This window comes from Sebastes fasciatus, chromosome 14, assembly GCF_043250625.1.
Source record: "Sebastes fasciatus isolate fSebFas1 chromosome 14, fSebFas1.pri, whole genome shotgun sequence".
In the NCBI taxonomy this organism is placed as follows: domain Eukaryota; kingdom Metazoa; phylum Chordata; class Actinopteri; order Perciformes; family Sebastidae; genus Sebastes; species Sebastes fasciatus.
In genome coordinates, this window is record NC_133808.1 from 19,772,455 (window position 1) to 19,796,985 (window position 24,531).

The window sequence follows — 24,531 nt, forward strand, 5'->3', positions numbered from 1 at the left end:
CAAACAAGGTGCATCATAGATTTTTTTGTTTTATTTTCTGAACATTATAGTTTTCTGTTTTAAGCAGTGTTTTGGTAGTTGGTTAACATGCTATCTAACTGTTCAACAATTATTGCCGTTTTAGCGATAAAAGTTGCTACAAGTTTCTTTAAGGGGACCTCTAGCTCACCCAGTAGAGCGAGCGCCCCATGCAGGCTGCGTCCATGGCAGCGACATGGGTTCGATTCTGACCCGTGGCCCTTCGCTGTGTGTCATCATGTCTCTCCCCACTCTCCTGTCATTCTCCAGCTGCACTAATAAAGGCAATAAAAAGCCCTAAAATAAAATCTTAAAAAAAGTTGCTAAAAGTTTTTTTTTTAAAGTAGCTAAATTTGCTAAAATATTTTTTTAAGGGCCTGGGTAGCCGGGGGAAAAAAAGCTAAATCTAGCAACAAAATTGCTAAAATGGCATCACTTTAGTTAGAAAACACTAGCCCGTGTGTGACATCATGACAGTCCTCGATTCTGATCGGCTGGCTGGTTAAAGTAGGCCTACAATTGAACACGCATGACGCAGGTATTTGTTTGTTGGCTTGTTTGTGGTTCTACATCAAGGCACCAGTTTTAAACTGTAGTAAAGATAGGCATGGTTTAAGTTTAGCTAAAGTGCTTGATGCTCGGATTATTTGTGTAACCAAAACTGAACCGACTGAGAGAGACGGATTCTTGTGAAGAAGATAATTCAGGGATTTGTGAGAAAGCAAGGGAGTGATAGATGGAGATAGCTAGCAGGATGCAATGCTATTCACTATTGTTAAAGGTTGACTTAAGAACAATCTCTTTCTCTCCAGGATCACTCATTGAAAAACCAGATCAAATTATTAGTTTGTAAAGTAAACAAATAAGTGATATTTTTGATCATGTATGGCATTTTGTTGGCGGGTGGTATAACAAGCAAGATAATAGGCCCTTTTCTTAGCAGCCATTTTGACACGTCATTGCAGGGTAAACACAGGTGTAATTAATAACATTAATTGTGGCCCTGTTCCATTTAGGTGAGCCAGGGCCCTGGTGTTGTGCATGCTGGCTCACTGGATGGGACCATAATTCATTTGATCAATTACACCTGTGTTTACCCTGCTATGACATGTCAAAATGGCTTCTGTGAAAAGCCCTATACCCTCCAAGTTGTATGTTACATGATAATAAATGACGCTGCAGTGAAGAACCACCAGGCAAACCACATAACGTTCTGCTGGAACGATTTGTGGGGTATCATCCAATACCAACAAAGCAAACAAGAGTCAATGAGACGTCGTTCAGCCGCGGTCTGTTGACACCCACACAGTTCTGAGAAGAGATCTAATCAGTCAAAGTCATTTCAATCATCTGAGTAAGTTTAGCATGGGTGCTTACTTTAAAGCTCAATTTGAAAATAGCTCCTCAAACTCGTACTGAGTTTTGATGACTTATGTTCTGTCACTCTAGCCCACAGATATAATATAATCTTTAACTATTGTCAGTACTTAATATTGCAGAAATCTCCCTCAAACAACGGGTGGGTTGCAACCAAGTTAAAAATAAAACAAGCAATGGATTACGCTTTTTCAGAGAGTGGTAATAGAAAATGATAGAGGAAGTAAACTCCCTAGTTATAGTGATACTGTGTCTACCCCTGACCATTAAGTTTAGTATGGTATTTAAAAATATGAAACAGAAAATGTTGTTTACATGACAAATATATGATGATTTGAGAGTGAGTAGTTATAAATGATAACAAACCAGAAATTCCATTTTATTTATTTATTTCTAAGGACAACACAATAATTTCTGTTTGTGCCAGTGTTTCACTATAATATAAATGATAACATTGCAAAAACAAAAGATCATATTTTCATTTTCATAACAAAGTTGTACAGTGATTAGATTGATGCTAAGTGAGTACATATAAAAGATAACAATGCAAAAACCTTTGATATTTTCATTTTCGTAACAAAGTCATACAGATATTATATTGATCCTCAGTGAGTAGTTGTAAATGATAACATTGCAAAAAAGAAATCATATTTTCATAACAAAGTCATACAGATATATTGATCCTCAGTGAGTAGTTGTAAATGATAATATTGCAAAGAAAAGTCTTCATATTTAAATTTTCATAACAAATTCATACAGTGATTATATTGATCCTAAGTGAGTAGTTGTAAATGATAATATTGAAAAAAATGATATTTCCATTTTCATAACAGTCATACAGTGATTATTTTGGTCCTCGGTGAGTTGTCATAAATGTTGACAACAATGCATAAAATGCTTTGATATTTACATTTTCTCAACAAATACCTAAAGTGATTATATTATTAGGTCTTCAGTAATGAGTCACAAATAACACAAACTTTTTCATTTTCAAAACATAGTCATGTTTATGTCTGTCCTGTTCAACAAATGATACCGTTATTTTGTTTATAGTAATGTTTCAATATCACAATATGGCTGACAGCATTTTTATCATGTCAAAATATCTTAAATTGCCAACATGACACGTCTGTGTGTCTTGAGTCCCTAATTCACATATGCCTCTACTTTACGGAGAAGTTCAGACGCCTGCTCCACCGCCAACAGTTCATTCTCTGATTTGAACTGTTCATTTGGGATATGGGGAAATCGATGGCAGTTTGGATACTGAGTCTTTTTTGCGTCCACCCCCAGCATCTTCAGACTCTCCACAATTTGAGGCAGACCTCTCAGTTGGAGGTTGTAGAGAGAAACTTGCATGGCAAGGGCTGAAATGGAGCTGCTGGCAGGATGTTGACCATCTCTTTTATACTTTGCAGCTATGAGAGACTTTTCTACTGCTTGATGGATTTTGAACAGACACCACTCTGTGCTCGCCCCACCAACGTCTTTGTCAGCGGCGTTGAGATCACAGCGAGCTTGTCTACACCAGCGCTGGGCCTCCTCTTTGTTCGGCCTTGGGACATTTTCATTATGGGTCCAAAAGTTGTAGGAATGGTTGCCTCTAGAGAATCTCTCTCGGCCATCTCGGTGATGCCTGGCCTCCTGATTCCATTGCTGATAGAAGTTGCTGAAATTGGAGTTTCTACTTGGGGAGGACGGGCCTGCAGTTTTGCCTTTGCCTTTTCCATTGATGAACTCATCAATTCGATTCTGCAAGTATATGAATGCCTCGGTGGCGAGAAGTTGGCAGTTAGGGTTTTTGTCAGGATGCCATCTAAGGTACAATCGTTTGATGGCTTTATGCCTCTCCTCCTCGGGAAGAGTCCAGATCTCTGTCAAACATTTGTCAATTTCACATTTAGCTTCGTCAATAGAGGCTGGTGAGGATCTCGTAGATGACGAACTGGTAGTTGATGGTTGGGAAGAATGTGGTGCAGCTCCTACTAGTGGCACCAGGTCCATGCAAGAAGCTTCAGCAGATGTGCAAGTCCTCCCTTCGGGTTCTGGCTTCTTTTGTCGTTTGAACTGATACAGGTCAAGACAACTGACTTCAATTGGCTCATCTTCTCCAATTTTTATTTTGTATCTCTGTGAATATGATCCAGAATGCCCAGGTAGTTCTTCAACAATAACTGCATAAATGTACTTGTCGTTAGTGCTGTAGCCAACATACTCCTCCTCTTCAAAGTTATTGAGCATGTTCATGTCCAAGGAGTCATGCCATTCCTCTGGAATTTCTGTTCCAGGGGCTGGTGGATTGAGCCGAAGGCTTTCAGTTTCAGCACTGTCATGGATCCCATTCTCAGCCAGAATTTTCTGAACGTCTTGCAAGCTGTCACACACGAGAAGATGTCCAAGGACTAGGAGGTGATTTGATGCAATTCGGTTCCCTAAAAGAGCATTAATCTCCTTTGTCAATTTCATATTGATGTGATTTAGCACCTTGTGCACCATGGCATCGTTGTGTTTCAAGTAAAAGATGCAACCTTGTTGCCCTTTTTTAACAAAAACATCAAATTCAGTGGCAGTTTTGTTTAGTGGCTGTTTATTCACCCAAAGCTCTGTTTTCAGATGTTTGCAGCAGACAATCTGAATACTGCCAACGGTCTTCTTGCACATGTCAGTAGCATCTTCTTGTGTTATTTCTCCCTGAGACTGTTCTCTGATAAGACAAATGAGTCCATGTGTAAATGCTCCGGAAGACAGATGTTTGTCAAACAATCTACTAAAGTCACAGTCAGTCTCAAGCTCACAAAGCTGCGTGTTTGATTCCACTAATCTCTCCTCAGTGAATTGAGACAGCATTGTAGGCTTGAATTTCTGAGGCAGCAGTTGCAGCAACTGTTGATGCACATATATGTCACTGTCCAAATGACATTCACTGAGTTTCTCGAGCAACAGGAACTTATTCTCCAGCGCTGTTTCTAACCTTTTGGTCTCACACGTTGTATCATTGTAGTGGAGTGTGTATGATGGGTATAATTTACCATCTACTGCAGGAAGATACAAAGTCTTTACATCGTCAACAAGGGACTGGCTTTCTTGAGTTTCCAATAAATTGAAAAACTGCTCAACAGCACGTTTCACAGTTTTCTGTTGGTTTGGCTGTAGTTGTGGTTTATCACAGGAATCTGCATGAACTGCTGCCAGAACATTACAGTACTGCACTGCAGTAGGTTTGTCCTTTACACCAATTTTCTTGAAGAAGTCTGCGAACATGACATCCTGCGGAGACACGTTGTACAAATACGGTCTGAATTCGCGTTCATGGGGGAGTGAAAAAGAGGCATCATCAGTCCTCACAAGTTCTTTGTCTTTTTCAACCAACACAACAGGAAGACCAGCCAATGGTTTGCCTTCAAACCCATTTTCCTGCAGGAAGGCGTACGCACTTCGAAACACATTGGCACGGGTTTTGATCAACTGGTTAGATTTACAATGCGACTGACAGATGTTGCTCATGTTACTGGTTACACAGTGTGAGGGTGGTTGTTCATGCGCTCCTGCATTTGTCATCAATTTCGGGAGATTCTCTGTCTTATAAACCGGTAGATGTATAATCGGCATTGCAGACCAAATCAGTTCTTGATGCTTAGGATCACTTTCCATCAAAGATCCTCTGATTTTAACAGCAGTTCTCTCAGCAGCAAATGGTTGGTGATAGTTGCACAGTTCTTTTCGAATTTCCACAGGAAAAATGAACTTGATGTCAGCGATACTCTCCAGCAACTTTTCCTCTTTGTTTTTTTTATTATTCACAATAGCGCAGGCTGCTTTGAAAATGAATAATGATTTCAGTTTCAACTCTTCAAGTTGGCCGTTTCCTTTTGCTTCCGATTCTAACTGAAATGCAAAATGTATTATGTCCTCTTTTGACACGACATGCTTCATTCCGAGGTCTTTGAGTAAGTCTTTTGGTTTTGTTGTTGGTAGATTTCCTTTACTCAACTCAGTCCAAAATCTTGCAGGCACAAATCTCTCTTGGGGCAACATTTTCTTGTACAGCGCAACACTCTCATCAAAGTAGTGTGATGCCATCTCCAATCTGCCTTGAGAACTGCGAATGAATTTCACTGTCTTCATTGAGGAGATGATTTTGTCCTTGTGCTGAAAATAACTGAATTGTGGTGACAGTAACAGTTTGAGGCAGTGAAGCATTTGCATCTCTGTGAGTGTGTGTACAATGGGCAGGATGAACTTCATGAAATAGTCCACATCAGTCAGGGTTTGGATTTTCAATGTTTGTGACAGAATGCAGTTCTCTGGACTGTTTTGGAGGAAAATGCTGTTGCTGTCGGACAGGGAGAACAAATCTGGAAATGTCTTTGAATATGTGCTGTTGAGGATAAACACCTCTCTTGGTCCATCAATCCTCACTCGGTTACCATGTATTGTTTCAAATAATGGCAAGGATTTGAGCTTTCTCTGATACTCGTCTTTGTCTTTGGACCTGGATTCTCCAGACTGCAGGAAACACTGAAGCTCTTTCATCTTGTCATTGGAAAGCTTGGAAAACTCTGAGTGGTTAATGTTGAAGACCTGGTCCAACACAGAGCTTTTATCATTCACAACCATAAGTTCAGCGTTTAGAAGTAAACGTGGGCCTACAGGTATCTCAATGAAGAATACAGTGTCAAGCTCCATAAAACCAAGTTTAAAGAGGATGCCTGATATGTCATTTTCTGAGGCGAACTGAATCACACTCGGCATGTCTTTCATTGCTTGCAGGAAGTGCTTGTTGTTCAAACTTGGACACACAACGGGTAAAATGCAGCAGTCATTGAAGAGCTTTCTCACATCACTTATTGTCAGACTTTGTTCATCACCACAAGATGTTGCAGGTTTAATCTGACTTGTTAAGAACATCCAAAGTTGTTTCAACCACTCCAACATGGTCTCGTTTGGGACATGAAGACCACTGTGTAGATCAACTTCACAGTTCTGAAGAAGCTGCTGAATTAACGGCTTCAGATAATCCGCTGCACAGGGAACTGTCAAACTGTTGACAAGGCCTAAACTTTGTAGAGCGTGACTATGATCTGTGTTGGTCTGATAATCTGCAAAGTGGTCCTCGTAGCCAGAGAACAGACTTTCATATCTCGATATCAGCTTGGGAGATTTGGAGTCAAACACTCTCAAAACTTTGTCTCTTGTGAGAAGAAGTGGAAGCCCATCAAGTAGACTGGAGTTGACCTTTGTCAAGTCGAAATCTTTTAAGCAGAAACTCAAGAGCTTTGAACATCTTGTTTCATCTCTGATCAGAGTGGCAGTTATGGGCAGCGGTAAATCCTCATCCGTTTGGGTTGGGTCATTGAGGGATTTTTCTCTCAGGAATGTCTGCACAGTTGAACGATTCACATCTTTCACTTCAATGCCAGCGTCTCTGAAACTTGTCCAAACTCTGTTCATGGAAGAAGGAACCAATGTCATTCCAAGATCTTCCAAAATGGGATTGATCTCTTCCATTCCTGAGAGTGTCAGGTATGGTGCCTTAGTTGTTTCAGTTTCTCTGACGTTGCACCAGTCAAAAGAGTACTCCTTTAACTCTGGGCCGGCAATTACGCGTGTTGAACTCCTCAACACTGGAATCATATTAAGGCCTCTTTCTTTGATTGATCTGTATACCTCATGTATCATTTCATGCCAATCCTGACCAACATCTTTGGACACAGTTGGCCAAAAACACAAGTACGAGCTACTGAAGCATGACTCAACAAGTGCAGAAGAGACTTTCCGGCTGATGTAATGAAGGAGATCTGCATACAGTGGAGCAATGACATTTTGTTTCAAAGATTCATTCCAGTTAGATTTCGGACTTTGCCCGTCTTCTTTCCAAAGGCTTCTCCTGGCAGAATCTACCTCAAAGTTTGCATTGACATGCACTGGCAGTCCAGTTTTCCCTGGCAAAGGAAGCGAACAAAAGGCTTCTCCATTTAAAATCATAGGTCTGGATGGTGGTATATCTGAACCTTTGCCCATCTTTGTGCTCACACGCGCCGCTATTGCTGCTTGGGGGAGTTCGTCCGATAGTGTTAGTTCTCCGTCGCCACTGTTTTTGAATGAGCCAAACTGTTCTGCAATGATCCATCTAGTTTTTCTTTCGTCAGAGGTTGAAATCACGGTTTCATAAATGAACTTGTCTGGTGTTATTGGTTTGTCAGATTGCAGTGCATTTTGTTGAAGTTTTACAAAGGCATCTTTAATTTCTCTGCTTTTCTCTGGCAGACTTTTTTCAACCATGAAGATTGTTTCAAGTTTCTCTGAATGTTCATTGATTTCATGGACTTGTATTTTGCAGATGTTTTTCAGAAACAAAATAAGTCCTTCAGGATCTTCAGAGAGTGCAGAGCATAGCTCCTTCATGTCACGGTCAGTGACTCCCTGCTGTGATATTTTAGAGCTGTTTGCCATGGTACCCATCCTTAGAGGTAATCTGAACATGGTGCCCTCTTTAAGAGAAAATTTGTCTGGAAGAAAGGATTCATAGACATCCATGTACATGGTCTTGAAAGTGTCAGCTAGTTTATAGCCAGTGCCAGCTGGTGGGTTGTCTGAATGGCATTCAATGTATTTTTGATTGGGATCAGAAATGCAGAGTAGTTCATCTCCAATGAGGATTGATGGGCAGTCAGTCAGATGGTAAACAGAGTTGAATCCTACTCCGTATTTTCCTATCTTCCCTGGAGAGTTGTGCTTTCCTCCTTCTCCCAGCTGTTGAATGCCAGCCAGGTCAGCATCAGAAAACACTTTGTTGTTGAACACACACAGTGCTGGACCCTGCAGTTCGTTCCATTTCTCCCCAAACGTTTTTTCTTCGCTGTGCTGGCGTTTGTCCCAAACAAAGTGAATCTCTGTAGCCTCTGCATCATCAGCATTTTGGACAAGCTCTTTAAGGATATCCTTCTTTGCTGGATAGGCTGAAATTATGTTTTTAATTCGAACAGTTAGTTTTTCCTGCTGTTCAAACTGAAAAGCCAATGGTGAAATGTTCTCAACAAAGTGGTTTTGCAGGGTATGATGCCTGGTAGTTTTGATTCCAAAGTGGCAAGCCATACTACGTGTGATATCCTTGTGACATAATGTGACACCTGAAGCAACTGGCATCCATGGGCTGTCATCAAAAAACATCTCACTTGCACGTTGTAAAACTCCATCTGCATTGGGTATCAGATAGTCAGCCGTTCTTGTCTCTTTGGCCTCATATATCCCTTCTTTTAGAATTTGAATGCAAGTCGTTAGGTCACTCTTTGGCAGGGTCTTCTTACCATGTTGAGAGTGCAATTCCTGGAGCACAGTTAGAAAGTGACTGGTTGTAAAACATTTTTCAACACCTACACTTTCCCAGAGCCTCCTGAAATCAATGAAGGCAGTTGGGAGTACATAGAGATAGGGTTTTGCTTCAAATTGCCCTTTCTCAGCTACACAATTCACATTTACAAATGTACTGCCAACAAGAATGAATGGGAATGAATTTGCCCTCTGTGAAATGAAAGTGGGGTCCCCAGAGCCACTAAGCCACTGATTCAGAAAATGATAGCAATCACATGCTATTTTGTGAAGCATGGATGCATCAATGGATTGAGATTGCTCACATGCTTCCTGCAGCTGCTGGAGCACGTTCTCAGGCCTTGGACTGTCATGGACTCCCAAAATTTGCAGGACTGGATCGGTGTTGTGTATTTTCAGATTGGTATGATCCAGCACGTGTTGTGTCATGTTAACAAGTGGGGAGCATTTGTCACAAAAAATATCAGTGGGTCTTTTAAGTGTGACATTTCTTTCCATTTTTGTAGCACCGGGGGAAAATGCTGGGAGAAATTCAGTCATTCTCAGTGTCTCCCAGTGGAGAGAGTCTTCATCATTCACGTGATTCTTCATAAGTTCAAGAAGGCAATGCAAATGCCCCCATGCTTTATTTTTATCAGTGCTCCATGTTTTCTGGATTGTGCCTGCTTTCTCTGTGATGTCTTCCAGTGGGAGACGATCATTTGCCATTCCAAGTTCCAACAAGCGTTGAATCCTTTCGGGGGAGCAGAAGTCATTTTTGGTACCACCAAGCAAGCGTCCTTCTTCTGGTTCAAAAAGACAGGCCACTTTCCCTGACGGATTCACAAGTTTCTTGATGTGCTGGAGCTGTCCGCCTTCTGCAGGGATGCAAGGATAGCTGACCAGTAGTTTGTCAATTTCTTTGATATCAAGGTCAATAGCATGCAGCACGAGAGTATCTCTACTCTTAGGGTCCATGGTACCAAGGTTGTTAAACACTGCTTCTTGGTAAAACTTGTCCCAGTTCCATGTTCTCTTCTGTAAAACCTGCTCTAGGCCAGCCTGTTTGAAGCTATTTCTCAACCACAGTGGAAGGGAAACAACACGGTTGGGTGCTTTTGCATGTTCCTTGCACACCTGCACTGCAAGTGCACTGATGTCTTCATCCTCTTCGATGCTCTCGTGTAGAAATATGGCATTGTTCATTGAGCACCAATGTTCTCCATCACTAAAGAGCTCTGGGCCAATGGAGTGCTGAGCAATGGTGGAGTACAATGCATCAACCAAAGGCTTGAAAGTTTCACTCACTTTCTCTCTATCAGGCCAAAAGGTGTGGTAACAGTAAGTTTCCAGTTGCTCGTTTTCAGACATTTTCTTTAGTGCCAAAAGTGCAGTAACATATGCTGTCAGTACAGGATCCTGAAGAAGGGCTTTGTTCCAGTCATGTTTCACCCCACTCTCCCACAGACCTTTTCGGTTGCTCGTCACAGCAAATTTTCCATTTACATTGACTGGAAGACCTGTGTGAATGGAAAGAGGAAGGAAGCAAAATGCCTGTCCAACAAGATCTGTTTGTAATGGGGCCAGTTTCCCAGTTTCTGGATCTTTTTGCAAAGGCACAGCAACCCCCCCGATGGGCAAAGAGAACTTGGCTTGCTTGTTTCCTTGAAGAGACATTTGCAAAGACTGATGGGTCCCAAAGCAGTTGTACAGGAGCCAGGATTGGACTTCAGTTACACCAGATTGCTGACTGGTTATTTGGACAATGTTGACTGTGCTGCAGTCAATGACCTCTTTGCATTTTCCATCAAGTTTCCCCAATGATTTCTCAGCTTGATGCTGCTTTGTCACATTGGTTTCATCAGGAATCTTCATTGTTCTCACAGTGGTTTTGGAGACAGTGAGGACGGTTTCGATTTCATCATCTCTTGGCGGAGTTGAAACATCGTTTGACATACTTTGTAGAGATAATGTATTGATGTTCTTCAAAAACAGCAGGTGAGTTTGTGAATTGTTAGTTAAGTGCTGTTGAAAAGTGATGATATTGTGTTTGTGATACACCTTTGCACTTATTTCTGACTCAAGAGCCTCTTTTTCAGTTCGGAAAGGTAGTTTGATCAGAGTGCCCGGATAGGGCTCAGGGGGACTTTGTCTGCTGAAATTACAATCAAAAATGCGTTCGTATGATCCAAACTGACCAGGAAAGCAATGAAAGAGTCGTTTCTGAGAGAGATCCAGCTTGATTCCAGGATTTGCTTTGTGTCTGATGTGCTTCTTGAGGTGAGTTACATTTGGATCAAGTATGAGAAGACTGTTGCCACTGAGGATAGAAGGAACATCTGTCACATGATACACTGTATTGAATCCAAGTCCAAACTTTCCAATTTTTTCCACCTTGTTTTCCTTCGAGGCAGCGCCAACTCTGACAATATTTTTCCAATCCTCCGCTGTGAACTGCTCATTATTAAATGCCCAAAGGCAAGGTCCCTGACAAAGTGTCATGTCAGGGTCAATGAGACTTTCGGGGGCGTCTTTGTGCACTCTGAAATCCACCAAGAACTTGCATGCTTCTGCCCCAGCATCCTCTGCATTTTGAATGAGCTCTTTGAAGATGTCACTTTCTTCATCATACTCTTTGAGAATGTTTTTAATCCTCGTGGTTATCGGTTCAGATTGTCCACACTGTTCTATTCCCACTAACTCTGGATCGAGGATGTAGGTACTGAGAAATCGGATGTTAAACCATTCAGCAGCTGCTATTGGGATTTCCTCATGTACAACATGAATTTCCTCCTGGCTGTACTTGAGCTCTTTCAACCCATTTTTGCTCACATCACAGAAGACTGCTGTTGACAGTGGTTTAAGGGTATGTTGTTCACCCTCTAAGAGGACTGGCACTGGGATGTCATCCTGAACGGTCTTCTTCTCTCTCCAAAGCCAGTTAAGGATTTCTATTGACACTTTTACCTCAGAGGGATTTGCAAATGGCTGTTGCCTTTCTTCAATGGTTTGCTGGATAGATTGAAGAATGCCAACAATTTCTTCATCTGAAAGCACCGTTCTCAGGCCAAACTCCTGGAGCAACTTCTTGTATGGCCGAAATTCTTTTGGCACCTTTCCAATGTAACAGCTCAAATCAAGATTTTGTGGGTAGTCTAGAACCAGATCCTGAAGTGATACAAACTTGTTGTGGCTCCACAGCCAGGGTGTGTCTTTGTTCATCACTGTTGAAAATTCAGAGATGTGGTCTTGCATGTGTTTGTAAATGCTATGCAACTTCCTTTTGAAATCCATATTTGTGTCAGGATCACTCATTTTCTGTGCTTTTGATGTCAAGACTGACAAATTCTCTATCACTTTTTCAGGTGGGGGTAGGCGTTTGAGACCAAGTTGGCTGCTCACTCTGTCACTGAACTTTCCCACCAAAGGCATTACATGCCCAACAATGTCCTCGTACACAGAATCTCTTATCTCATCCGGGCAGAAGAAACAACTTGTCTGAGATTTTTTGTCATTATCAGGCTTAGCACATGGGACCCATTTTAGCATTTTGAGGCGATGGAGTTGCTCAAGAGAAAACTTTGACAGCAGATCATTAGTATCCAACATCTTCAAGAGCACCTGAGCTCTTTTGAGAGCCTCAGTTTGAGAGTCAACATGTGGTCTGTCAATCAGTGTGGCGGCATGCATGAAGTGCTCAGGTGACACATCTACTTCTTTATTTAGCAATCCAAGATCTGTTAGGCTTTGCAGCATCTGCGATGTGTGAGTGTATAAAGGTGGGGGGAAGAAATCAGACTCAAAAATGACTTTAAAGGTTTCAATTCTTGGATCAAAAAAGCTTGAGGTCTTTCTCAGCTTTCCATTCACTCCAATGAAGCTCAAGTCCTTACATCTGCGTTTCAAGGTCTGATTTTGAGAGAAAAGGACATCACCGTGCTGTAAAATCCAAGTCATGATTTTCTCAGTGTCTTCTTTTCTGCAAGCCCCCTTCTCAATACAGTCAACGAGGAGATTGGCTGCTTCGGCGGTGTCCAAGAGATTGACTTTGAGCAGCTGCAACAGTCTGCGATCAGCCTCAGTTGCGCACTGCACAACTGAATCGGGCATGGGGAACTCTGTTGGTACTTTTAGACCAGAAATTAGAAGCACAGCCCGTTTTGATTGAGCGGCAACGCAGGATCCTTTCATGGTTTGAAACAGAGGCAACTTGGAGAGCAAATCTTTCTCAGTGACTGAGAGAGAATCCAGACGAGAGAGATAATCTTTCAGTTCTTCTCGTGCTCTGTGAGAGGCAGTCTTGAGTTCTCTGATGACATCCTGTGAATCTAAATTCACCAAGACTTTCATGACACTCTTTGGAGATGGGCACAGAACATACAAGTCTAGGTCTTCGTGTTTGAGCCACTCGTTTCCTCTCACCGCTGTGCCACCGACTTTGTTCACTAACTGAGCTATTTGTTCCGGCAAGTTCTCCTGCTTGTTTTTCTGAAAAATGAGGGTTGTGTTCTGCTCTAGTCTTGCTAGTGATACAGGCTGACTGACAGACAGAGGACTGACTGGTATTAATGGCATTCCAGTGAAATTACTTAACTCTTTGAAGTGAGTGTTGAGAAATTTCCAGAATTCTTGGAGCCAGTCTAAAGGCGGATGTTGGCTGCTGCTGATGTCCCAGGTAACAAGCCCCGTCCTCGTCTGCTTCCAGTCCTGTGGCAAATACCTCCTTGTATATTCAGCCACCTGGTCTGCGTCAATGTTGATGACCTTGAATAAATCTGAAAAATACATATAAAAATGTTTGTGTAGTGTGAAAACAAGCAGGTGACAGATGTAAATAACTTTTAAATCACTGTTCAATAAAATTAGATTCCTACTTTTTTTGGCCAGTTCTTTCAGGTGGGTGCTGCAGGCTGGACTGAGATCATCTGAGATGAAGAGGTGTTTGCAGTATGGTAGCAAGACTCTGCATAGAGGGTAAGTTTGTTCATTGTGCATGTAACAAAAACAATGACATTTGCATATTATCTTAGTGTACATTGAATGACCAAAAAAGATATTCTTTCAATCTAAATAATTAGCCAAAAATTAAAGACCTACCTTGGAAATTCGTTGCTGTCAATTAAAGCAGTGTCCTCCTCTCTGTCTGTGAAAGATCTGAAAGAGCCATCGTTTAGTGGAAGAAGCTGAAGACCCTTGAGCTCTTTGTATTTTCCATCGCTCAAAACGTACTCCAAAAGACAGAGTTTGTCGTCTTTAGAGACGGTGTGCACGCCAATCCTGCGGAGAATGTCTCTTAGGAAAGTTGGGGTCACATGTTTTAGGGTGTTGCGGTGTGGGTGGGCCTCATGTATAGCTCTTGCAACACTACCTGGTAAAGTGACAAGATTTTCTTCACAGGAAACCAAAGTCCTTTTAATGGCGGCCAATATGGCAGGGCTTGTTGGACCATTACAGGGGAACACAGCTTCCGATGGAGTGATAAACTGTCTTTCATCTTTGGCAAGAGAGAGGACAGCCACTTCCTGTCTGAATAAGAGATGAAGAACATCCAGAGCAACGCCATGCCATTTGTCTTTGTGCTTTATCTTGTCGATATCTGGCCACAGATCGTACACGGAGGAGACAGGCAGAACAGATGCTTTGGCAAGTTTGATGGCATCTTTAATGATCGTGAGGTATGCCTGTGGGAGCACCTCCTTCATCAGCAATTCATTCCACACAGCGTGTTCGTCATGTTTCTGGTCTTCCTCTTGCCACTTGATGTGTCTTCTGTTGTCTGTGAGGCCAAAGCATGCGTTGATGTAAACTGGGAGTCCTGTCTTGTTGGATTCATTGTTTGGGAGGGGGAGAAAGCAGCTCAGTCTACTCTCACCACAGTCTCTCTTCTCACCACAAGGGAATGCCAAGTCAACTTGAGGGAAAAAGCTCAACTTTTTTGCAAGTGAATCAAGATTTTCTACGTTGCCTTCTTTCATGGTACAGGTTGTCAGAAGCCACTTTGTTTCTTTGTGGTCTTCTGAGTTGAGGGTTATCAGTTTGAACCTTGTAGAACCCTCGATTATCGACTCCTCTTCTGACTCCAGAACCACATCTGTGGGGACTGAGGATTTCACTTCAAGTCTGGTGTTAACGGTGCCATGTACGTCGATATGTATCAAGGACACAGAGGTCACATTTTTCAGGAACAGAAGGCTCAAGTCTGCATCCGCAATGAAGCTATCAAAAAGGTCAACCACCTTGTCAGAGTCATACAGATTATCTGAAATATCTGAGGCCTCTTTGCGCAAGGGGAACCTGAAAATTGTCCCGTCAAAGTGTTGATCCTCCATGATGACTTCTGACCATTCTGGTCTGCTTACAAGCGAAACTATATCTCGAAAGGGTTGAAACTGATCATGCATAGACATTAGAGCTTCTTGGTGCTCTGCATCATCCAGAGACCACAGAAAACCTCCTGGTCTTCCTCCAAATATTATTTTTTCTTGGGGGTCCATCATGCCAAGGTGCTCTGAACTGAATATACTTGGCACATCTGTGAGTAAAGTAAAACACATATTGTCCCATTAATCAACTATGCATGTTCTCTAAAGACTCAAATTTAAACTGACACAATTAGGTATACGTGTGTATCTGTACGTAGTTTCACCTGTTATGTGGTAAACAGAGTTGAAGCCAATTCCGAACCTCCCAACTTTGTTTGGGTCATTGCGTTTGACACTTCTCCCTGCCATCTGGATTCCTTTCCAGTCATCCTCAGTGAACGCTGCGTTGTTGTAGGCGTAGAGAGCAGGACCTTTGCAAAAACAAAAAAAGTACAAAAGTGCTTATGACATTAGGGTAATGCATCTGTGTGTTCATTAATTCTCTCCGGTCTCTCTGTAACTGCTTATTTTTAAGTCTATCCAGCATGCATTGAGCAAAATGTTTATGAGGCTGAGGTTGTAAACAAACAATCAGTAGACATAAGGCAATTTCTGCTAGAAGGTCTCCATATTGTAAACTGTTGACTAAGACGGGTACACTTCAAGTTCTTTTATTACAATTAAAATTAATGTTAAGGTCTTGTGGGGAATATGGTGAGCACAGTCTACTGTAACCAGCGACATATGGAGAGACTTCCTTATGTCCTTATGCTGAATTTAATCAATCAAACGTTATTTGTATTCCACCTTTCCTACAGGTTAGACTGAACAAGTGTTGGACTGTAAAAACAACACAAACGACAAAATAATTCAGCAATTTAACAATTTGAGACTAATGTACGTGAGACAATAAAATAATAAATAGCACTAAAATAGAATTGAAAGCCATAATAACAGTATTATTAGTAAAATAGTGAGAAGTAAAATCTAGATTAATAAAAATAACAGACAATAAAACAGAATAAAATTATACAACTTAAATACAATAAAATAAGTGATTAATAGAATAACAATAAAATAGAATAGAATTTTACAACTTAAATACAGTAAGTGATTAATAAAATAACAATAACATATAATATAATTTTACAACTTAAATACAATCAATTAAGTGATTAATAAAATAGAATAAAATTGTACAACTTAAATACCATAAGTGGTTAATAAAATACCAATAAAATTGAATAAATAATTATAAATACAATAAAATAAGTGAATGAAATAACCATTCTTAATCAAAGGCCTGGCTGAATAGGTAGGTTTTAAGTTTAAGTTTAAAGATTTCAACACTTCCAGCAGCTCTCAGATCCATTCATTTATGAAAAATGAATGTCTGGACACTTTATAGCCCTGACTTTAATCCACAATGTGCAATATTTTAATTCTTGTTGTTATTATAATCAATATAGCATCTCAGACCCTAATGCCATCTTATCAAGTCATCATGAGAAGCAAGTTTGCGTTGGATCGCCTGAAAAGGCAAGAAGCCGTTATTGTCAAGAAAAAAAAAAGAGTTTTATGGTAATAACAAAAAACATTACACACATGTCCTCTTTGGCCAACCACACTGGGCTATGGAAGGAAACCCACATGAAAACAAGCAGAACATACAAACTCTAGGGCTGACATTTGAGTATTGGACTTTTTTGCTGGTAGCTACCAATCATCGGTCATCAAGCTACCTCCTATTTGCTCTATTATCAAATTTTCTGATATACATTTTTGTTAAAATTATATGATAACCTCCCTAGAGCATGGCTATTCTCTGATCATCCTGCATACCTTGGTATTCTCCCAATGCATCAGTCCAAAGGCTCTCAGTCCCATAGCTTCTCTCATCATGGATGAAAATCACTTCTGTGGCTTGACCATCATCTGCATTTTGAATCAGCTCCTGTTGACAAATACAAACATTAACCATTAGAGCTTAGCAGACCAAAGTTAACACTCACGGTTTGCCGCCACATTCCTCTGCTCTACCGCCACTCTGCTAAGCTCCAAATCTGGGCTACACACGAGTATGGTTAAAGTTAGTCCACCTACACAGGTGTTTTCTTCTAATTAGATCTATTCTCAGGATTGTGTGGGCGTGAACAAACTGCGCTTTATTGACATCTCCCTCACCTATCTGATGGTTTTGTTGTATTGTTGTTTTTTTGTGTTTGGTGAAATGTTATTTCCGGCTCATCTCCACCCAGCTTACACTAGACTAGACGTCTAATCAGAGGCTTGGAAACTTAAAACTGCAGTGAGAAATTGATAGACTATCAACATACATGGAGTTACCAGTTTATTCAGTACACCCACTGAGGCAAAATCTAATGAAATAAAATTCAACATTTTAACATCAACGTTTAATACAATTAAAAACTAGTGTGATAAATGCGTTCATTGAATGTAATGTTGTTTTATTGGCAGGAGGAAAAAAAGCAATTTGAATATTTTTTCATATTTCTTATGCAAAATGTCTGTAAATCAAATACAAATCACCTGTTTTTAGGATTCAATATAAATTTAAGCAGAATCAACATGTTTAGCAACCATGCTGGTCACACCAAAAGAAATAAACGTCCAAAATCCAGGTGTGTATAAGCTAGATCTAAAGAATAATGCTATGCATCAGTTAGAAACATATGAAATGTTATGTAAAGTCATTATTATACATAATTATTATAGTTAATCAATATTTGACAGCATTGTACCCACCTTCAAAATTTGTCCACCATCTGGATATCGACGTAGAATATCTTGCAGGTAGTCAATGAAGGGCGGCGCTGTTGCCCCAAAGGACGTCCTAAACAAAGCAGGAGGATTAAAGAGTGAGAAACAAGGGATAAAATTCAAATCAACACAGGGTGAGTCCTCCTGAAGCAACTAAGGTAGGAAGAGCTGGGATTAGAGTCAAGTCCAACCAGCACATACCTATATTTGACTTATATGTTTAGCCATAAAGTGCTTTACTTGAAATTAGAAGATACTATTTCCTTGTAGGCCAATAAGAGCCAAAATGTTCACTAGTATATTGTAAACAAGGCACTTTCTCTACCTAATGTCCACTCATAAAACATGACTGGTATGGATATGATTTTGGAATCTTATAGCTGTAACTAGTTACAAACAGTTGAATTTATGTAAGGAATTTATGCAGGTGGGTGCTACAAGACTAATAAATAACTTTCCTGTATAGGGGCTTGTAAATGGTTATGCAATAGTCATATATTGTTACTGTGCATAATCAGTCATGCCGCTAAGCTCTCATTTCTACACCAACACACAGCACTTGCCCTCATTTACCATGAGTAGTACAAATATGAGCTCTATCTTATTAGTTATACTAATATATTTAAAGGTCCCATATTGTAAAAAGTGAGATTTTCATGTCTTTTATATTATAAATTAGGTTTGAGTGCTATATAAATACTGTGAAAGTATAGAAACGCTCAATCCACAGAGAAATACACACAACCCATATTCAGAAACTGTGCCTTTGAAACAAGCTGTCAGGATTTCTGTCCATTTGTGATGTCACAAAAATAAAACAAAAAAACATATAGACCATTTTACCGTTTTAAACATAACATTGTAAATGTGCCCCAGTTTGTTTCTGGTTGCACATTGGTTGCATCCGAAATTTAATAACATGCTATTTAGTTCTGACTTTGATTCTCACATGGTCACATGAAGTTGGTACATGTTTCCATGGTTACACGTTTCCAACCGGCAAGGAGGCTATCAGGAAGTGACGACGTAAATTACCGCTCAGTGCATCCGAAAAGATACATACTATTGTTTATTCACACAAAAGTGTGTTGAACGATAGTACTCATACTGAGTATGTAGTGCATGGTAAGTGATTTCCAACGAAGCCTGTATGTGAATGACATCAGCGGACAGGAAGTAAACCTGAACCCAAGCTGTTGCCTAGCAACGTAATTCAGTTGCAGTTTTGTTGAAATGCACTAAAGTGTTTCAGACAGAGGGTAAATACAGGCATATGCAAGCAGACGGTTTGAGGAAAATGTGTTTTTTGAACATTGAAGCATGTAAACAGTATGAAAAATTATGAACCTGAAAATTAGCACAATATGGGCCCTTTAAACGAATTATTCATTATTGTGCATAAACTGTATTGGCATATGCAACATGTTTCTTCAACGTCTATTTATTGAACCTACTCTGCAGGATGAACCTGTCAAGTAAAAGTTGTTCTTGAGTTGTTGTGTTTGACACACAGATAGTCGCCATGACAACAACATGATCTCTCAATATTCATGCATGTGTCACTGCCCGTTTCTCTCACCATGCCAAACTTAAACCAGATTTAAAGTTCCCATATCATGCTCATTTTCAGGTTCATACTTGTATTTTGTGTTTCTACTAGAACATGTTTACATGCTTTAATGTTAAAAAAAAAACTTTATTTTCCTCATACTGCCTGCTTTAATATGCCTGTATTTACCCTCTGTCTGAAACGCTCTGTTTTAGTGCATTTAGTGCCTGGCAACAGTTTGGGTCCATTGTTACTTCCAGTCAGATGATGTAATTTACATACACTGCAACCAGGAAATAAAATGGGACACATTTAGAATGTTTACGCTTAAAACCGTGTAATGGTCTAAATATTGTAGATTTGTGACATCACAAATGGACAGAAATCCTAACGGCTTGTTTCAAACGCACAATTTCTGAATACGGGCTGTGTGTATTTCTCTGTATATTGAGTGCTTTGATACTTTCACAGTATTTATACAGCACTTAAACCTGCTTTATAATATAAAATACATGAAAATCATACTTTCTACAATATTGGACCTTTAACAGTGAAAGTCTCTAAGTCCACTGGTTAAAGTGACATAGATCCATCTGTTTGATACAGCGTTGATGTTTGTACAATACGATGGTGCTTAGGAAGGTCAAAAATGAAAAAACATAATTTTCAGCTGATTTTAGGATGATGCTCTTTTTCCATTTAAAGCCTCTGAACCCCCACTCAGGTGTTCTCAGTTATTGTGGTTGATTAGACCTCTGCTCAGGGTGAAGGTAGGTGGAGCTATGATGAAAAAATATTATAATCTTCATCTACCAATAAGAATGATAAATATGCAATTTGTCCCGCCCTAACAGGTGCAACAACAGGTGACAGGAAGATATCAATCAATTGGTCTTTACACACCCACACGGTCCTGAGAAGAGGTCTAATCAGACAGATTATCTGAAAACACCTCTGTGGATGTGCAGAGGCTTTATAGGCAATATATACATGCAGGTATGCAAAACCTCCCCCCAAAAAGCAATCTAGGCAGTCATATGGCTAGGGATGACCTGATTTCTTAAGTTTCTTAAGAAATCAGGTCTTGTATTTCTTAAGTTTCTTAAGAAATCAGTGTCAGTAACTCAAATATTGCTTCAGTGCACTTTGGTCAAAATAGCATGTTCCTCTATTGTTGGTTCAGTTTGCACATAAAACAACATAAAAACAAAGAGGTGCAACTCACCGCGTTTTTTTCTTTGTCTTGGAACTCATCCTTCCTGGCATGCATGCTGTAAGAGAGTCAGAGGACAGTGCATTACATTACAGAACAAACTCATTTTATCCACGTGATGGCCACACCTGCTACCACACAGACAATTTAAATGTCAGTAACTCTCCTGCATGCACTCAAGGTTTCTAGAGTTTACACTTAATAGTTGAACCTGCAGCAGGCAGAATGTTTTGGCATCATCGGGCAAAAAATCCATTATAACCTTTCAGCATATTGTAATTCAAGTGTTCTGAGAGAAAACTAGACTTCTTAAACTCAGATAATTTCTGAGTTTTTTCTTGTACATTTGTGAGTTTAATCTCAGAGAATACGGTGGAATAACAACTTCTGTGTCCGTCACGTGATGCCACTTTTGAGAACTTAAATTAAGAATGAAATGATCTTAATTAAATTTTATTTCGTGGATTAATTTCACTATCATTAAATACTTTCAACTTCCTGTTACTCCAACTTCCTTATTGTTGCATGCATTTCCCCCCCAATAATGCCACATAATATGTTGGTTAATTTACTCAGTTATGCTGATAAAGATGCTAGTAATTAACTACACATTAGTAAAAAACTAAACAAAAAAACAACTGTACCTCAGTCATATTTGAAGAGTCTCATCCGTTCTGGTGTTTGTCAGTTTGACAAAGAACCGCAGTTCCATCCGTTCTCCTCTTTATAAAGGCTGCTGATGCCCAACCCTAAAACCACGCTTGTTTCCTGGTGCACTAGTTTCTTTCGTTTTCCGCTAAAGTCTCAGTATCATTTGTAGGAAACAAAACTTTAGAGGGCAGCAGCATCAAAGCTGATGACAGACAGTTTCTCCTGAACTGCACAATGAAACGCAACTATTCAGAGTTACTATGAGCTCATCTGAACACAATGAGTAGAGGTCAATTTTCGATAAGATTTAGGGGAACCAAATTATGGAGTAGCTTTTCACATCTATCAATAAACTGTTCATCCGTCAAAAGTTTCAAAAGTCGCTTAAAGGGTCATTTAATTTAATTGCTGTCTTGTAATTGCTTTTCCCAATGTTGTCCATGTAGCCTATCTGTTTTTATGTTTATTCTTTTTTCTGTGTTGTTATGTTGTTTGGTTACCCAGATAGCAGTAGACTCAGGGGCGGATCCGCCCCAAGGTCGGTACATCCGCCCTAGTGTCTCACTCATTTCGGCTATGCGCCACGGATCCGGCCCGCCTCCATAAAGTTGTAGCTCTTGTAAAATAAGGGTCAGAGACTGTGACAAAAACTGACAGTGACTGCATCACCACAAACACGACAGTCTATGTGAAACTGGATAATAATTGACTGTAAGTATAAGTTACTCGTCTTCAATGTGTACACCAAACCCATTATTGCTGTTCAGTTATTACATGTTATACAGTATACCTAATGTTTTCAAACCCAAATGAACTACTAAAACATTGGCACTTATTTATCAAACCTTCAAGTGTAAATTCAAGTGCCAAAAAACACTTCAGAATGTTAATATGTTAGGAAATAATTAAAATGTTGTCAGAGAATAGAAATAAATAAATAATTTCAGATAAGAGGAGCTTGATCATCAAAATTGGACCTTTCCTTTTGTTGTTACTCCATGCCACAGCAATTACTGATTAATATTGTTGGCTATAGAAGGTAATTGAGTAATCAATTATTTCAGAACTTCTTGGAACAGGAAGTTATATTTCTGTGATTAATGGTGCTGGGTTTTTTTTCCTTCTCAGTTAAGGATGTTCCACATAATAGAGTCGGTGTCACCTTTTGGCCAAACTACAAAAATGATGAAAGAGTCGACAGGTGAGGAGCCTGGACCTGACTGGCAAAGCTACGATGTCAGAGTTGTTAAGTCATGTGGTATGCTAATTCTCAAAAATATATATATCTACAACTGTTCTTTTTTATACTGTTACTTTGAAACTCAAGTGACGTGTGATACATTTCATTTTTAGATCATTACTTTGAGGCACGTCATCTCTTAAAAAAATCCCTGACGTGCAATACGTCAGATTTACAGTCAGAAGAGGAAGAGGAGGAAGTTCAATCAAAGAGAAGGCCAAAGCCGATGTAAGTATTGGGTAAAAAAAAAAACGATGTATTGCTTTTTTTTTTCTTTTTCTTTTTTTTACAATTCTGAAATAGATTTTTGTATAAAGAGAACGGAGCTGACACTTTGATGACACAGCTGGTTGAAAATCGACTAAGCATCCCTTTAAGGCAGAACTGTGCATGCAGAATATTCCTAACACAACCATCATGGCATTCTTGACCTTTTACACTAGTTAACAAATTGAGTTCTTTAGCCAGTGAAAACATATATGATGTTATTAATAAGGGAGTCTGCAAATCAAGATAACATTATGTTGACAGCTGAGCATGGTTATTTTTCCATCCCACTTTATAGTCATGTCCTTGGGGACTCCAATGATGACAGTGAGGAGGAAAGTCCTCTAAAAAAGAGAGCCAGAGGTCCAGCCAAACCCTCACCACAGCCACCAGCTCCTATTATCCCACCCCCACCTCGCTGTGTGCCAAGTAGCGTGACAGTTGCCCTTCCTCCACCCGTTGCTCCTCCTTCACCCACTCCACCAGCAGTAGAGCAAACCCCTTCTTCAAGCCAGGTCTACAGACTTACCTGGCGAGGGGGAAGGTGTGGATCAGACACCATGACCTGTTCGGGTGAGCAATACCTCAAACGGCTATGAGATTCAAATTGAACCTTTCAATCATTGTGCATTCAAATTGTTGAATCATAATCAAATCGTGGGTGCCAGTGAAGATTCACACCTCTAGTAGATATGTATAACATGTAAGATATAATTTGACCTTTACCTTCTGGGAAATCATATATGATTTCTGATTTCCCAGAAGTCTTTATAGATATTTAAATCAATATCCTCCTCACAAACACTAACCATACACTTCCATGTAACACATACTCACACACACACACACACACTTGTCTTTTTAAAAAAAATATATTTACTGTATTGTTATTGTTGTTATTATATATATCTTGTCCTAATTGTCTGTAATCACTATTATATAGTCATATTATTTCTTTATATTAATCTTGTCTCTATAGGTGGAGGCTTCAGATAACCCGTTTTTGGCCTCTTCCTGTACTGTATATTATTAATTTTTATTATGTTGTATAGTCTTAAATTGTGCGAAACAAATAAACAAATACACAATGAACCACAAGTCTAACCACGATAGGACATTATTATAAGTGATGTACTTGTACACTTAATGTTAGGCAATCCTTTGTCAGGGGATGATTCATATTCAGTTCAGTTCAGTGTTTTGTTGCCTGCACCTCTCCGACATTATTATTATCACATATAAAACATGTTATTCCTCCACTGCGCTAGATGCTGCTGCAGGCTGCAGCTGCTGTCACCAAACCGGGCAGCTTCTTGCAGGAAAACAGCAGGGCATGAAATGTGACCCGCCCGTTGTCTTTCTATCTGTTATTGTGATGTTTAACTGCGCTTTACAGCTGAATTAACTCTCGATACATGCGCATCTTCTTATTAGGAATGAAAACGGTATGTAAAATCTTTTGTTTATGCGCCATCGAATAAGCTCATTGTTCAGGTTGCAGCCAGGCCCAGGAGGCTGCTGCACAATACAGCTCATCTGTTGTGGTATATTTCTTGGTTTTGCATGTTACGGTTTGGTCAGTTCATCAACTCTAAAACAGGTCAGTTTATATATCGTGCCCTGACATACAGTACAGGATAATATAATCCATGTTTTTTTTTTCTTCTTTTTCTTCTTTGTCAGCTTCATTAGTACTGCTAACATATGTATTCTACTTTTTCCCTTTTCTGTTTCCATATAGTTTATGTTTTGGCATTTCTCCATA

General features: G+C 39.9%; 2 protein-coding genes and 2 long non-coding RNA genes across 4 annotated transcripts in view; 2 read left to right on the forward strand and 2 right to left on the reverse strand.

Annotated features, from left to right (window-relative positions):
• prmt2 (protein arginine methyltransferase 2) overlaps positions 1 to 24,531 on the reverse strand; it is a 303,518-nt gene that overhangs the window by 186,453 nt on the left and 92,534 nt on the right. The gene's annotated exons all lie outside the window — the stretch shown is intronic.
• LOC141782801 (sacsin-like) lies at positions 1,768 to 21,289 on the reverse strand. Its single transcript, XM_074659538.1, has 8 exons — positions 21,253 to 21,289; positions 20,621 to 20,666; positions 17,832 to 17,919; positions 16,908 to 17,019; positions 15,350 to 15,496; positions 13,801 to 15,235; positions 13,578 to 13,666; positions 1,768 to 13,478 (listed from the first exon to the last, which is right to left on the reverse strand). The coding sequence occupies exons 2-8, from the start codon at positions 20,659 to 20,661 to the stop codon at positions 2,542 to 2,544; spliced, it is 12,849 nt and encodes a 4,282-aa protein (XP_074515639.1). The 5' UTR covers positions 20,662 to 20,666; positions 21,253 to 21,289; the 3' UTR covers positions 1,768 to 2,541.
• Positions 21,864 to 23,333, forward strand: LOC141782811 (uncharacterized). The gene is made up of 4 exons (XR_012597171.1): positions 21,864 to 21,970; positions 22,388 to 22,517; positions 22,613 to 22,727; positions 23,065 to 23,333. It is a non-coding gene; the product is annotated as an uncharacterized LOC141782811 (long non-coding RNA).
• Positions 23,938 to 24,531, forward strand: part of LOC141782812 (uncharacterized) — a 28,806-nt gene continuing 28,212 nt past the window's right edge. The window contains exon 1 of the long non-coding RNA XR_012597172.1: positions 23,938 to 24,211. This is a non-coding gene — a long non-coding RNA (uncharacterized LOC141782812). The remainder of the gene's footprint in view (positions 24,212 to 24,531) is intronic.

Excerpts from the sequence above, each read along its gene's own strand:
- LOC141782801 (XM_074659538.1), bottom strand. The coding sequence starts at position 20,661 with ATGCCAGGAAGGATGAGTTCCAAGACAAAGAAAAAAACGCG. Across the intron at positions 17,920-20,620 it reads AAGACAAAGAAAAAAACGCG|GACGTCCTTTGGGGCAACAG; the intron begins GTGAGTTGCACC and ends TGCTTTGTTTAG. Across the intron at positions 15,236-15,349 it reads CTCTGTTTACCACATAACAG|ATGTGCCAAGTATATTCAGT; the intron begins GTGAAACTACGT and ends CTTTACTCACAG.